We start from the raw sequence: 16,059 nt of genomic DNA, 5'->3' as shown, positions 1-16,059 counted from the left end.
AAAGCTTAATGTTTGTAAAAGCAGGTTGTTTAACTGTAGTCGCTTTGGTGCACTGCAGTTAGCATGTCTAATAAAACATCAGCTTTGCTAGTGTTAGAAAACTTGACATGCTTGGGGTTTGTAGAGTTTTGTCATAAAAAATCCAAGTTGCCTGTGTTGTTCCTTACGCAGCATGTTACCTGTGCTTTCATTCAGACAGCACAATTCCTTGTATGTGTATTACTTTTTTTAAAAAAGGGGGGGGCAGAGGCTGGGGAGGAAAAAAAGAAATGAGTGGGATGCTTAATACAAATAGGTGAGATATTTAATACAGCTTCAGGGTCTGGGAAACTATGGTCTACTGTATTTAAAAATTATACATTGTATTATCTGTGTAGTTATTGGTGGGAAGGCTGGCCTTGGCATTATTTCTTTTATTTTTGTTATGTATTGTGAAAAGGTTACATGTGAGGCTAGCTTTCCCTGTAAGCAGCTAGTGACTCCTGTAGCTAGTAACGTTTTCTAGTTTTGGAAGCGGTGCTGTTTATAAGGATGTATGTTGCTTTTACCTACTTCCTACCTTACAGCACCAGAAGGGAAATAACATCCTAAATCTGAAGAGGCTATGGTAAGCCCTTTCTCCTTTTGTTAGCTTAAATCATCCCTCCCTCGACTCAGTGTAAACAGTGATTTAAAAAGGTCCAGGAGGACTAATTGAATTGTGGAACAAATAGTATTTCTGTAACACAGTTTCAAGTGATTTGCAGCTCATTTCAGATAATCCCATCTTCTCTTTTCCAGCTGTGATAAAATGCAGAAATAAGGAATGAGAGGGAATTTGGCCTTCTCACCTCAGAAACAGGAGTATCTTTTCTAGTGGGAACAAAAGTCCCGTTAATTTATCAAGATTACAGTAGCTCTTTGCAGGTGGAGATAGAACAGAGCACTATCATGAAAAAGGCATAAGAAAAATTTCTTGCAGATGAAACACTGGGAGTGAGTAATACCACAGTAAAATTCATCTTTATCTGTATTTATATAAAAAAACCCCAACTTGATAGATATGCTTCTCATTATTTTCTTTTTACACATTTTTAACCATACTGGCTGAGCATGAAACAAATGGGAGTAGTACTTTACACTGGACTTCTATACCCTGGGATAGTACAATGTGATGTGTGTATGTTTCCTTTTCTGATGTTGTGCTTTTCCATTTACTAATCACTTTCTGCTTGCCAAGCAGCAAACAAACAGAAAAATATTAACAGGAAGAAACTTGGTAATCAGTTTTTAGACTTGAAAGACGTCTAAGCTCTGAAGCTCTGTTACCCTGCAGTGAAAATATGTGTGGCTGAAAATACTGCTGTACTTTGGGTAAATAAGCAACTATCTCCTACACTCAACTCGGATGGGCTTGATGAAGTTTGACTTGGCTATCAGCAGAGAGTTGGATCTCTCTCAGCTCTGTCTTCATCTGTAATTGTTAACAGAGTAAGTTTTCAGATGCAGAGAATAGTTGACAGATCACAGAGGGGAAGATCTGCTTAAAAAGAGTTGGGAGGAAAGCCTAGTTAAACTGGTTGCTTTATTTTTCAGGTATCAAAGCAAGCCAAAGAGTTCCTGGAATATGTTTATGAGGAGCCATTGATTGATATCCAGCAGGAAAATCCCATGTTGTACAAGCATGTTGAACCTCTGGCAACTGTTGTCCGCCTGAGACAGCAGCTGAAATCTCTCCGAGCCTATTTGTTCAGCTGCAGAGCAGCAGTGGCCGAAGATCTGCGTAGAAGGTAAGAACCGTAGACAGTGTACAGCACAGGGTTGTAGTTTCCTTGTCATGTTGCTTTTCTCTTGTTTTCTTTTTCCTCACAAGCTAGTTCTGAAGGTGTTATCCGTTTAGAAAGATGTTGTACTTGTATCTGACTTCCCTGGGTTATCTGCTGCCAAAGAAAATGGTTTTGTAGGGTCTGAATATGTGAAATTGATCTTGACAACTGTTAGCCCAGGGGTCACACATTGTGGTGAGCGTCTTTTCCTCAGGCTTCCTGGCTGTGCATGAGTATTTTCAGTCAGGTGTGTTACATTGTGCTCCCTGCCATGGCATTGCAGTGTAGTAGCCACTGCTGAGACCTTTGAAACACCTCACAGTATGGCAAAGCATGAAAGAGGCCAGCGTCAACTGCCTGCCCAGCGCTTCTGCCCTCTTCTGTGATATGATCTCATACAAAGGCAGAGGCCAGATGTAGTCCTGTGGCGCATGACCCAGCATATGATTTATGTGACACCAGAGCGGTTGTGCTCTTGCTCAGCCCGTGTCTTTTCCATCCCATGACATGGCTACGCTGAGTGTTTTGTTTATTGGAAAACACATGGTCACAGCTCAGCAGAAGGTGTTTCATATTGAGTTTTCTGTGGTGGAAACAGTAGTTTTATAAAAAGTGAACTTGATTTTAGAATTGCTGTATCTTAGTCCATTGAGCTGCTGCTGCATTTTTCTTAAAAGCTGAAAATGAGCAATCTTCTTAAAACGATCAAGCCACAGTTGTGACCTTAAAGCCAAGTTACTTTTGTTGTGCATCTCCAGAAGAGATGGGGAGGTGTCTCTGCCCATGCCCTATGGTGAGGTGGGTGGCTCCAGGCACATGCAGCTGGCCTGATGGTAAATGCATGTGTAAGCATTTGTATATCCCAAGTTTGTAAGAAAGACAAGACTGCAAATATGAAAGCCACTGCTTTGAAATTATGAGCTGCCGAAGGGCAAGAAAGCAGGTGGCATCAGTGACCATAATTTGATCATGGTGTTTTGGAGGTGGGGGACCTGAATTCTCTGGGAGGAAGAAGAGGCTGAACTAGTGCTTTTATCCTAGGTGAGGAGTGAGGCAGTCTGCTATTTGGTGTGTAACCTATGTCATTGCTTTGATGAACTACCTAGAACAACTAAGAGAAGGACATAGCAACAGGTTTCGGGAGAGCACTACTGAGTTCTTGTATCAGACCCGCTGTGTTAATATGTGTTTGTGCCTTACGGATCAATTCCTATTATTTGATAGGGCAGCTTACAGCATTAGGATGATTCTTCTTTTATTCTAGAAGATGGTATTACCTTTCAGAACTGTTTTGCTGTTCAGTTATAGTAACTTTCCTGTGCCATCCTTTTCAACTGCTGTAAACCTGAAAGGAGAATAAGATTTGTGAAGGTTGTCATTCAGAAAAAATGTCAGAAAATAAATTATGCTTTCTGATTAATGCTGAAGAAAAGAATGCCCTGGTTAAAATAGACAGGAAGAGGCATGAGACTGAATGGACTTGGGTAAGAGAGTAAAAGAAGAGAGATCACAGAAGGCCTAAGCAGAGAAATCAATGGACTAGCGACAAAGGGATGAGGGAAAGCCAGAAGGGGGAGATTCAGAGAGGGAAGGGATCTTAGGAAATGAGCAGTTAATGAAGAAACCAGGACAAAGGGGGAGCCCCAAAACCTGCCTCCAAAAAGGAGAGATGACAAGTGCTGAGGAATTGGAGAAACTAGAGAATGGACAAAAATTAGCACAGAAATGTGTGCATGGTCTTTTCTTTGGGCGGCGAGGGAAGAAAAAAACTCCCTGTATCAAAATGGAACTGGGAAATACTCTAAATTCTTATCTAAGGGTTCCCGCACACTGTCTCAAGTTAAAGCTCTCAGTGGTGCCTCGGAGGACCCCAGCCCAAGGGTTTGCTTTTGTACCAGGGAAGCATCTTCAGTTTGACAGGACTTGTTAAAAGTGCTGTTAAAGCCACTGAAGCAATGTACAAAACACACCTTACGGTCCAGCTCCTTCTTGGCTCTGAAGTCACTGTTGGGGTGGGTTTGGTGTTCGGTTAGTCCCTCAGATCTCCCCTAACTGGTTTGCAGAGATGGAAAGCAAGAATTCTTTTCCCAGGAGGAGTTATTCCTTGCTTAAAACTGGTTCCAATGGCTTTGCTTTCTGCATGTAATATCACAGTGTGCAGACATTCACTATCAATGTGATGGCTTTATAGAGCACAGCTGAAAAGTAAACAAAGAAAATATGTGATTTAAATTTCCCTTTGGCTCATCAGTGGGTAAGTTGCAAGAAAAGGAGGAGTTTAAACAATATTGTGAGACAGCACTCCTAAATTTAGTACTGTTTCCTACTTAGAAATGAAAGACTGGGGGAGAGAATCCAGTTATCTGTCCTGCTCTAAAGACATTCTTTTTCTGCTTGTTCTTCACCTTAGTATGTGAATGACTATTAATCACAAGAAAGTGAACACAGCATCTTGAAGACCTGTCAGACCCGTATAAACAGACTGAAACAAACTGTTACTATTGCTGTCTAGGGAGAACTAAAAACAGACTGATTAATTGTATTGGCACCTTGCTGCCTTTGGGACACAGATAGAACCTGCCTTATTAGGGAAAAGCAGATCACACTGAGGTTTCTTTTATTAATACTATTTGCATTATCATCTTTAAATCTATACCTTGCTCTTGAACCACATTATAAAATGAAGATGACAATGAAGTTGGAAACTCTTGGTGTCCTCTGGGAAGACAAAACTGTTTACAGTGCTTACAAGTCACTTTTTCTGAAGAATTCCAGATGGCTATAAACCAGGTTAGCTCAGGATCCAATTGGCTTAAATGTGGAAATGTTATTTATAATGCTTGGTGTGCATAGATAGGTACTTCGGGAACTTTGAAACTTGGCATCTAGCAGAGAACTCAGGGCTGAATCACACTGTGAACTTTGAAGAAGCAAGTGACCAAGTAGAAAGAAAGGAAGAAGAAAAGAGAGAAAGGAAAAGAAGCAGAAGTAATCCAGAAAGTAGCTAGAAGGTTCACAATAAAAGTGGTCTTCATCAGTTATAATGATTTGTTCTCACCTCTTGCTCCACCGGCTTCTAAGCTCTTTTTATATTTGCAAGGGAAAAAAATAAAGGAACTCAGACTTGGCTGGGAGGAGAAATAAGGCCCTCCACCGGTGCACATCAGCAGCGTTCCTCTGAGATTAGCCAGCTGAGGCTCTGAGCCTGTTGCTGAGCTCCCTGTTTTACAAGGGACGTTGTTATGCCTAGTTTGCTGTGGCTGTCACTTCATTATTGCAACAGACATAATTTGCCTCAAATGTCTTTACCCAACAAGTTCTCTCTTGTTTTGGTTGCCTTGCTTATGTGGATGCTGTTCAGGCAGAAATGCACAAGACCGAAACCTAGAGATGACACAGAATTAGTACAAGTGGAGCCTGTGTACAGATCCCACCACCACTTGTGGATTGTGGGATGAGGAATGATGAATGAATGGCACAGGTAAACAAGAGGGAGTCAATAAAATTGATAGCTGGGAAAGAGCAAAAATCTCCCAGGTCCATTAAATAATAAGGTTATTCTGTGAAGCCATGCTGAATGATGCAAATTTTATTCTGGTTTTGTTTTTCTCCTTTTATCTCTAGGCATATGACACACTAACAAGTGTTTCTGTGTGCCACAGCCTCTTTTCCTCTGGTCTTGTCATGGTTGCAGTCTTTTCAGGTCAAGGAACTGTCAGAATGATTTTTTGGGGAAGTTTTCAAGCACCTTCATGTCTACTGTAGGGTAGGCTAACCCAGGTCAACGTTGGAGCGAGCTCTGGGCTCTCTGCTCTCTCAGCTGTATACGTAAACTTGCAGTTTGGGTGTTGCTAGCCCGGCTATTTTAGGCAGACGGCATTGACACAAGGTAAATGTTCTGCAGCACATTCCCCTATGCATTAGTGCTCATTGCAGTGCCCTTGCTCTTTAAATAAATCTTCTGAATGGTGGTGAGAAACTATATGGAAAATTTTTCCTCGTTAACTCATCTCTGTGTAATACTGTCTATCAGCTCCAGAACAGGAATACATCAGTTTTACCCTAGCAAAACTGCAGTGCTGGATGCGTTACTTAGCATCTTACAGAAAGAACAAATTAGAGCTTGCTGTTGCAGCAGGAGGTTAAAGGTACACCTCCAGTGCCAGAGATGGTCCTGGCTGAGCCTGCCGGTCTGTCAGCATGATGTGAAACAAGCCCAAATTCAGTTATGCTGAACAATGGAGTCCTGTCACTTCCTACAGTGAGGCCTTAGACACATCACTTCTGACACAGGAGTAGATTACTTTCAAAATATTTGTGTGGCAATTGGGGAACCTGTCTAAACACATCGCAGGAATCTTGATTGATCTTATGCAATCACTATACCACCAAATACCTCATGTATGTGAAGCTGGGGCTATGTCATCTTTCAGACCAAGGACAACAGAAGGTCATTAAGTCATGTCCACGCTGTCAAAGGGAGACTGTTTTCTCCGTTTTCTTCACAATGGGTAGGCCATTTGGAGAGTGGAAAATCCCAGAGCAGAAGAAAGACACAACTTGTGAAAGCAATAGACTGCAAAAATAAAGTTTGAGCAGGGAAGGAACAGAAGGATGTGGGGGTTAATTCAGTCTTCTGAGTTAACAGCAAGACCTCCATAAGAAGAAAATTTTTTGCAGGGGTGATTGGAAAGAGAGCAAGAGAGAAACTCATTCAAAGTGGATATCTGGATATCCTGAGAGGATCCAGTGTTAAGACCCAAAAACACCCCAAAGTGAGGAAAGGTGAGAAAATAGATGCAGAGAAGGATACATGAGCCATTTGTTGTTTTGTATAGATCCTGCATGTGTGTAGTCATTGCAGTAGCTGAAATAAAGCATACCTGTTGATGGAGCTCTTACAGACTACCTCTTTGTTTCAACTCTTTTGTCTTTTTGAAGAAGTAACTGTGCATGCAGGGTCCCTACAAATTAACATCTGAAAAAGCATTTGGCTAAAACTGTAGGGGATGGAGTTTGAGCTTTTGTTTCAGTGAGGGGGTAACAAACAGAGTTACAGAGGAGCAACAGGAGGTGTGCCAGAGCGGCCAGGGTGGAGGCAGTACTGCTGTCTGTTCCAGCCAAGGGAAGGTTAAAAGCACAAGCCAGTGCTCTACCATCGTAAGCATCCAGCTGAGGAAGCATGCCAGCATATATATGATGTTTTCCAGAGGACAGGTGGGTCTTTCAGTTCATGTTAGCATTTTCCAGTCTAGGGATGCACACCTGCATCTCCTTGTCACGTAGATCAGTAATAATAGACATCTTTCAAAATGGTGGTTTCCATTCACCTTTTGAGACTAAAAACATAATGATTTAAAAAGAAGTTCCTATCAGATGTGGCTATCATGGTAAATGTGACTTGTGCCATTTTTATCCCTGTGTTTTTATATCTGAACTTCCAGCAGCAAACTGCAAGTATTCAAAAGTGCCTGACAAGAACAGAGAGCATTTTCTTATTCTTCATTTCAAATGAATTAGGGGATCGAAGCTATTTTAATTTTGAAATGAAGCTGTGTGCCTCTAATTCTCTGCATCATGCTTTTAGTAACAGCAGTACTTGATTTCTGTGTTTGGTCTGTAGTGATTCTTGTCTTTCACAATGTTACCATAACCTTGCTCAAGTAACCACAAAGGAGAGAGAGTTAGTGTACTGCATTTTAGTTGAAAGTTTATATACTGGTTTAGGATTGCTGATGGATGATAAGAGTAACTGTTTTAACATAGGGATGCTCACGGGGAATTTCATAACAACACAAAATAATACCTTACCTGGACATGCTTGCTAATAAATCTAGCACTTAGTGTGGGCTGAAGATATTTAGGAATGGTTTCTCCCAGAACATAACCAGAAGAGTGTTCATGCCTTACAAATGCGAAATGGTTCACAAACACTTTTTAGCCAAATACGTAGAATTAAAAAAAAATCATTAATCTGGTATAATACTACAAGAATTAAATAAATAAATAATCAGTGGTTTATTTTAAATTAATTAATGTATTGTTACCTGTTGACTTTCAAATCACGAGGTTTCCCAGGGCCCCACTTCCCTGAGTAACTTTTTTTGGCTGGAAGGTCGGGGTTATCCTCTCCCAGCATACTTCCAGGAGCTGAGATTTCCCAGGAAATACAAAATCAAAAGCCTGAATAAAACTGCAAGAATTAGCAACACTGGAAAAAAAATCTTACCATTTCCCCTCACCTCTGATGCTGTTCTCTACCTGAAATGAACAGATTCCATGTCAAATGAATGGCAAGAGATGTTATTTACCCTGCCACATGTATTTGGGATAACTGGCCATTCACCAGTATCCCTCTGTACTTTTTAAATCAAATCATAACTCGGAAAAACTGGAGCTCCTGTCAGTGAGGTCAGGGCACAGCTGGTGGTGGTGCACACTGCAGGGACTTCAGAGGTCCTCTTGTCTAGGGGTAAAAAAATGGGACCAGCGGTAATCAGCATGTGCTTGCCTGTCAGCTCCTTCAGTTTGCAGCCTGGTGCAGTAGCTTAAAATTAAATTGGTGTGGCGTAAGTTGCAGTGCCAGGGTATGAACTGTGCTGGCTGAGGACACGGACTTGGTACCTGGAGTGCTGTGCCAGCTGTGGGTGTAGCACCTTCCTGCAGAGGGCTGGAGGGGACGGCTCAGGGTGCCTGCGTGCTAGACTGGTGCATCTGCCTCGGCCCTGAGTCACCGCTCAGTCAGACAATTCTCAACCTGGTGAAACGAGACACTCCTAGCTGGCACATGAAATCGTGGTGCTAGCTTCCCCTCCCCTCCCCGCTCCCATCCTAGGTTTCAACAGGCTTTTTGGTACAAAAGAGGCTTGGTTGTGCCCACCTGCCAGCTAACTTGATTTCTTTTGATTGCGCTGCAAAATGAAGAGTTCGCTCTGCTTATCACGTTTGTACTTTGGTTATAGTGTCAGGCTTGGGCAGATTAATTAGTTGTAGCTTTAGCAGAGCTGTCAGGGTATTTAACCCGTTGGAGAAAAATTACCTAAACTGATGGTAAACAGGCTTTAAATGCAGAGCAATTACTTAGTGCTAACAAAGCACCATGACTACACACTTTGTCCAAATGCAAAAAGCAAAGTCTTATCAGTGTTTCTGTTTGCAGGAGGACACTAGAAGATAACCTTTGTTTGTGCAAATACTCACCTGATAAGATCACCTGAAAGGGAACGGATGAAATTTTTGGTTCTGTCTTGCCTGAAGGTTATGCTTCAAATTACAAAGTATCAGACAAAAAAGAGTAATAATCACAAAATGAGAAGGCTCAATTTTCTCTTTTAGTTGGACCAGAAGTCTCCAATCGTGGGTTTCTTTCCTGCTTGCATTGATTACTTTTATTTCTAGCCCATAACAATAAAGCAGTTTAGAGACCTTTAACCAATAGGACTTTGGATTTCATTGTTCACAGGAACTGACAAAGCTAGAGGGCTGGTTAGCATTGAACTTGGTTTGTTCATTGTAGGCTTAACCCTGACTGGTAGCCAGGGTTTACAGCTCAGCAATCCTGTGACTCACAACTGTTCTGTTTTGCATCGACGGTGAAACTGGTCCGGGAGTTTCCAAACTGTGAAAGCTTAGGAGGTGCTTTTAGTGGGATGTGCACTCAATACCACTTGCCTCTGAAGGGTCACAGGTCACATTCTGAAGCAGCAGAGGTTTGAATTTTTGTTTTGATGAGTCTTAACATCTTGCTATGACCTCTGTGTAGCTCACTCCAGTTTTTTTGTGTTAAGATTTGACTGAAAGGACACTGTTTATTGAATGCTTTTAATTGATCAACTTTTGTAAAAAAATCCAGCTCGTTACAGCACAGTGATCAGAAGCTTTACAAAACTGACGTCTTTTATTTTGCTTTCAAATAACTTATCAGAAATTTCCCATTTGGTGTTTGTAAATCACCTTTATATCAAGGGAAAAATAAAATGCAAGCACATGTTTTAGTCTTTTTGGATCAAGGCCTTATATTAACCCAGGCATGCTCAAAGCTCCATCTCATGCAGGAAGTAAGCATATATTTTCTAGTGAAATGTTTCTAAGTGCAGTTATCTTAGCCTGCTCTGTGCCAGGTTTTTAGACATGAATATGATTTTAGGTTGATTTGGATGCCATGTAGTACCTTGTCTGGACGCTGATGCAATGGTGTGGTGTTTGCATGAGCCCCACCTCTCCTGCTATACTCTACTGACTTTGGCTTCCTTTGGCCGATTTCAGTTGTAGTTGACACAGAGATGGAGGTGGTAGAAACATTATGTTCCTACTAGTTACATGAGAGGAAGTGTCTTGGTCAAGAAGCAAGAGGCTCTGAATTAGTCCTCTGTGCCCCCTACTGAAAAAGACTTGATGTAAGCCATCACCTCATTAGGCTCAGAGAACCTGTGCAGACAAGCAAGCTATTGGAAATTGTCTTGTCGTTCATTTTCGTGCTCACTGGACTACTTGGTCTGTGTGGATTTCCTGCCCCGACTGATTTGCTTGCATTTTATGATGAGGTTTCTTGAAAATGCTTTTTGAATTTTATATTCTAGTGACTCACGCTCTTGTTCCTGACCCACTAGAGGCTGACAAAACTGGCAATTAACAGGTGCATTTTTGGGGGAGGTGGCTTCACAAGTTATGTTCAGGTAGCTGTTGAGTCTGGGTTTTTCTTTTCAAATGGGACTAATAGAAGTTTTCTGGAAGAGATCTTAATTGCAGATGTGCAGCACAGCAAGATGTGTGTTTGAAACAGCTGCTCAGCTCACCACAGGTGTGGTGAGGGCACATCATTTATATTTTGAGTGATCAGTGACTGAGGTGCCTACTTGTAGGTGACTTCAGTGGTTTCACACTCATGGAGCTGTGTGCTCTCCACCTTTGGTGACGTGGGCAGGTGTTGAGGGAGCGTTTTTGCACCTTCACGTGTATGGGGAACCAACAGGTCTGGTTGCTTCATAAGAAATTTTGTAAATGCTGTTGTACATGTGAGCTCTGGCTTCTCAGATGTTTTTCTTGGCCCACCACAGCCCAATTGTGATTTTTTTGAGTAAATAGGAGGACTGCAAATCTGAACCTGGACCAGCCTTACTTACTGAGGGTTTTTTTATGCCTCAGTTTCCATAGCAATGGAAATAAGCACTCCTCTCACTCGAGTGTCAGATACGCATGTGTGTGCGCATCTTGCCTAAGACTGGGAGGGCAGTGCCTACTTCTTTTCCTGGAAATAGATTTGAAAGGGAGGCGGAGTGTTGGATGCTGGGTGTGCAGAGCTGCTGCAGCAAACTAACATATCTCAGGGAGGGGGACAGGTACAGGGAGAGGATGACTGTCACCAGGGCATGTGGCTGGCTTAGACCCCCCCCAACAAAGGAAGTCCCTCGATCATGAGTTTGCTTCTCATCTGCACACTTTCTATTAGGAGTTAGAACTTGCAGGAAATAAAATGCAGTCCTTGAAGGCAGAGGAACATGATGTTAGTCATCGATACTGGTCGTTGACAGTTTCTGCCTTATGGGCTATTCAGGCTATTTCCTGAAAAAGGAAATCTTTCATTAGCTAATTATTTTCCTTAGCAGTGCTGTGTGGGCATCAGCAAATAATACAGTTCCTGGCAAAGCTACTGCACTGTTTAGTGTCTGCCTGTGTGATCAGGGGAGAATGATGGGGAAATTTTAATGAAAGAAATTCTATCAGAGCTAAAAAATACTAATGGCTTCAAAATGCTGTTCAGAGTTGACCCCTTAGCAAGCAAGTTTAATGTGCAAATGAGGAATGCCAGTGTCATATGTTGTCTGATATCTGGATTTTGACTGTTTTCTAGTGGGTTTTGACATTGTGCCAAATAGATTATGAAGGTGTGATGCAAGAGAGGCACGGAAACATGTTCACCTCTAGTAGAAATGATGGTATAGCCTAGAGAACTGAAAGGGGAAAATGCAGTATCCCAGTGAGACTGCATTTGAGAATTAGGTGGGTAGAGCGGACATGCTTGGTGAATCAGAAGAAGCAAGAGCATGGTCCTGCTCCAGAAGAATGCCCTGAGATTGACAGTGCCCAGCTGTCAGTGCCTTGCTTGTACGACTCTTCGCCTCCCACCCCAATAAAGCTTAGACTTTTTTTTTTTTTTTAAAGTGCAAAAGGGTTATGAAACTTTGTACCGCTCAGCATCAGTGAAAAGTCCTAGTCCCTCGAAGACAGCTTTGAAAGCATCAGTTTAAGACAGCTGTTGAAGATAACTATTGGAGTAGAATGAACCAAGGTGCTTCCATTATTTTTTAGATGAAGTGTTCTGTCAAAGTTTGCAGTTGATGCTGTTATCCCTGCTGATCTGTGTGTTAGCTAATTATGCTGCCGCAGCTTCTAAAATCTCTTTTGAGTTTCTGTGTACTTTCTCATTACTCTCATATCATGCTCATGTAAGTTCCTATCAGCCTTTCAGTATCTTTGTTTTTTGAACATGTCCAGTGGTCTTTCTGTTCACTGCCATTCAGTTCTACCATTACAAACCAGTCTTTGCCAGAGCTTTGTTCATGCATTTAATAATATCAAGAATTTTGTTTCTGTCTTGCCTTAAAACTACATGATTGTAATGTAGGAACTGAGTTCATAATTTCTTCTCTAAGCAACATGAGGTGTAATATAGTTGCACCTCTTGAGTTATTTGTCTGCTTTTTTTCAAGAGCGATGTGATTCTCCACTGCCCATGATACCTTAGTGTGGTGTTATATTGTGGATAGAAAATAAAGCTGGTCAGCTGGTTGTTTCTTTGTGTGTGAAGACAAAGATGGACACTTTAATTAGATGCCCTTTTTTCTGATGTCTTTATGGCAGATACATAGGTTTTCATAAACTTTTCCTGCTAATATCCACTTACCTTTCCAAGGTCCATTTTTATCTGTAATGTTACTTTAACTCAATTTTTCACCTTATTGCAAGTCACTCTAATTAGGACATCTCTGTTCAGGTTTCTGTAATTTAGCTTTACTGAACAGGTCTGTCAGTGGATAATCAATGGTCTTGCCTGAAACCTTGGTTTATATGAGGAAGATACACCTTTCCCGAGGAAGTAATTATAAAGTCTATACCGATACATATATTTCTATATGCAAAAGGGAATTAATATCAATCAACTTTATGCTGGAAGAACAGTATCCGCATTACTTTTTTCCCCAATATAGTTATTTCAGTTGCAAAACCATAAATCACATCTGAAATTAACTTTTACAGCTTTCTAGCAGACCAGGAATCTTCTACTAAAAACCATAAGAAATACTTCTAATGTGTAGTTTGAGTTTTTTGTTTTTATTATTTGTTTAAAGAAACACCTTCTGTGCTCAGGATGAGCTTTCAATGGCTGTAAATGTTATGGTACGTGCTTCCCTGACAGTTGGAGAATGACACTGGTACAGCATTTATTCTTACCACGGAATTGTGCCCATGAGGAATGTTGTAAAAGTAGCTGGTGCTTACGAGGTGACATAATTCCAGTTTCTGACAAAGTGTCTAGCATTATTGTTCTGCAGTCTTTTGGTGGGGAGAGGAAATCTTGGAGTGTGAGGTGTGACACATCCGTTTTTCTTTTTTCCAGGATCTTTCCCAGAGAGTATCTTCTCCAGCAAATCCATCTGTATTCTCTTGCAGACCTTCAGCAGGTAAGTTTCATCAACTAATTCTACTTCTTACAGATCAAGCCTGTTCTCATCTTCAGTGCTAATTGTACATTCCCCCTTCTAGCTAATCATAGCATAAAGAGCTTTACTTCTAAGCCATCTGTGTGATTTATAGTTTAATATAAAAATGGGTTGACAGGGGCATTGGTTAGGGATGAGAGCGAGAAAGCCTAGAGTGTTGGTGTTGAAATGGGGCTGGAAAGAGGCTGTGAAAAAAAACATGTAGTCTGCACAGAGAACTTTGCTGTAAGAAGTTTTTCATGTGATCAGCGAAGGCTCATCTAAGGCTCAGCCTACAGGTGACAAGTAGTATTTATTTATTTATTTGCTTGAAAGAATAGTTACTCGGGAATTTATGAGTTTGTACAATTCCTAATGCAATATGCTTCTTTACAAGTCTGCTAGGCGTTACCACAAGAAGGGAAAAAAGTAAAAAATAAAAAAACCCCACAGAAACCTAGCAAGCCTGCTGCACACAGTTAAGCCATGCAGTGTTACTATGAGAGACATGACCACAGAAGAGGTAATCTGCCAGCAAAACATGTCTTTGAGTTGATATTGGTTGAACTAAGCAAGCACCTTGCAGTACATCTGCCTGAACAGCAGAATTTTATTACATACCAGATTAAACAAGAAGAATTTGGCATAAAGAGCTGAAAAGAAAGGTTAGGGAATCTAAGGTGAGTATACTGCAGTGCTCAGATGCACAGTGGAGGAAGTGATGGGGTAAGATGTGCTAGCTGACCTGGGCATGTCTGTGTTCACGCTCTAGTGCCATTGTCAGTGAGATGTAAAACACATTATTTTCAGCTTCTTCCACTGATGTTTCCCGTGTCTAATGGTGCTTTTTCTGCAGGATAACGCTTAGTGTAGTCGGTTCTGGATGTTCAGTTGACACATTTAAGTTGAGGTAGTTCAGAGGCCCCTCAGAGCTGGAGACTACAGAACTGTAGGAAAGCATTGCTTTTGTTGGCTGGTGAAGTCACAGGGTAGAAATGATTCCATATATAAAGTAAAAGGCCAGTCGTTTGAGAACTAAAACTGTTTCCACATCTTTTCAGCATGTCCTGCTATCTCATCTTTAATAATCAAGCCATGAAAAAGCAAGCTACTTAACTCCAGAGCTGCAGTCTCCCTGGTGGGCCTGTCTATTAGCCCCCAGTGCTTTGTAAGCTGCTTAATCAGTTCCTAACATTGGTGGTAGATGTTTTAGAAGCAATCAGCAGCTTATCAAGTACCCTGTGGGAGGGAGGGAGGGTAGAAGTCACAATTCATCCATTGATTTAGCAGTTCCCTTTAGCGTGTTTCTTTGTGTTTGCAAGACACCTTCTCTTCCCCCGAGGGCCCCAGCCCCAAACTTATCATATTTAGAGGCAATATAATTTGATTACCATTTCTGCTGGGGTGGGTTAAATTACATTTACTTTTTAATCTAGCTATATCCTTGTTGTCAGCCTGGAGAGGATTTTCCACATTTCAGAGGCTCCAAGTTTGAAATCAGATTGCCTGTTTTTGTCAAAGTGGAACCAGAGTGGAAAGGGGAGGGGGGCCCTATTGAGAAAATTAATCCAACAGTCAGGGAAACACTAATACACTTACAGCTCCTGCCTCCTCCTTGGTTTGCCTCTTACCCCTGCTTCAGATTGCTCATCATTTTCTACTGACCTACAGTTTGGGTGGTTTTTAATCCTAAAAGTTTTCTCTCCTTTTGATTCCTCTGCTGCCTATTTCCTCATATCCAGGGGCTGCTTTTGCACTGTATCCTGCTGTCATGTAGATTGTGTGTGTTTGGGGAATTAACTAAAAGGTTTATTAAAGATTAATGGAAAGATAAGGCATGGTGAGTGAATTAGAAAAGCAGAGAGGGGTAATCTGCAGATATAAGCAACCTTTACCCTGGTTAGTCCCAGCTCAGTTCTGATTTGTTTTCTAGCCAAGTTCTCTTTAAAGATCCTAGAAAACATGACTAATTTCCTACCAAGCAGCTGAGTTTAAAAAATGTGGTATGAGGGTCTGTTCTTAGGTGCAAAACAGTTGAAATGCCTGTTTGCCAGTAGATGAAGCAGCGTATAATACTATTCTAAAATTAAATCAAATTTAAATCTCTTTACAAACTTAACAGAGCTCCATGCCCAGACCTTATGGATGTGGCAGAGTACATACTTGAACTATCTGATGGTCTGGGAATGGTTGTCTCTTGGATCCATTTGGACAAGGCTCTACTGGGGAAGACCTTAACTGTGAGGTTAAAAGCAGAGTGGAAAAAATTGAAATAAATGTCCTTAATTTTTGAAACTCACCAAATTCTGGTAAGGAAGTGGTTTTGCTAGTGCTTTACTCATTAACAAATGCTTATACTGCAGATGTGAGTAGGCCTGACCTTTAACCAAAGGTGCAACAAGTGATGGTCTTTATTTGTACGTGCATGCTTGTTTAAAATAAACACAAGCGCACACATGTGCCCCATCAAGGTTTCACTGCAGACCAGGGCCCCAGGGACTACATTAAAGTTTACAGCAAGTCTATCTATGGGCATTCCCATGGGTTACGTATTC

General features: G+C 41.3%; 1 protein-coding gene across 4 annotated transcripts in view; it reads left to right on the top strand.

Annotated features, from left to right (window-relative positions):
- PLEKHM3 (pleckstrin homology domain containing M3) overlaps positions 1-16,059 on the top strand; it is a 114,471-nt gene that overhangs the window by 43,380 nt on the left and 55,032 nt on the right. For all 4 annotated transcript variants that reach the window (XM_074911197.1, XM_074911200.1, XM_074911199.1 and 1 more), the window contains exons 6-7: positions 1,576-1,769; positions 13,423-13,486. In XM_074911197.1, the coding sequence (XP_074767298.1) occupies positions 1,576-1,769; positions 13,423-13,486 (258 nt within the window). The remainder of the gene's footprint in view (positions 1-1,575; positions 1,770-13,422; positions 13,487-16,059) is intronic.

The sequence above is a fragment of the Athene noctua genome, chromosome 7, assembly GCF_965140245.1.
Source record: "Athene noctua chromosome 7, bAthNoc1.hap1.1, whole genome shotgun sequence".
Taxonomy (NCBI): domain Eukaryota; kingdom Metazoa; phylum Chordata; class Aves; order Strigiformes; family Strigidae; genus Athene; species Athene noctua.
Note: the sequence above shows the minus strand (reverse complement) of the source record. Positions and strands in the feature narration are given on the sequence as shown.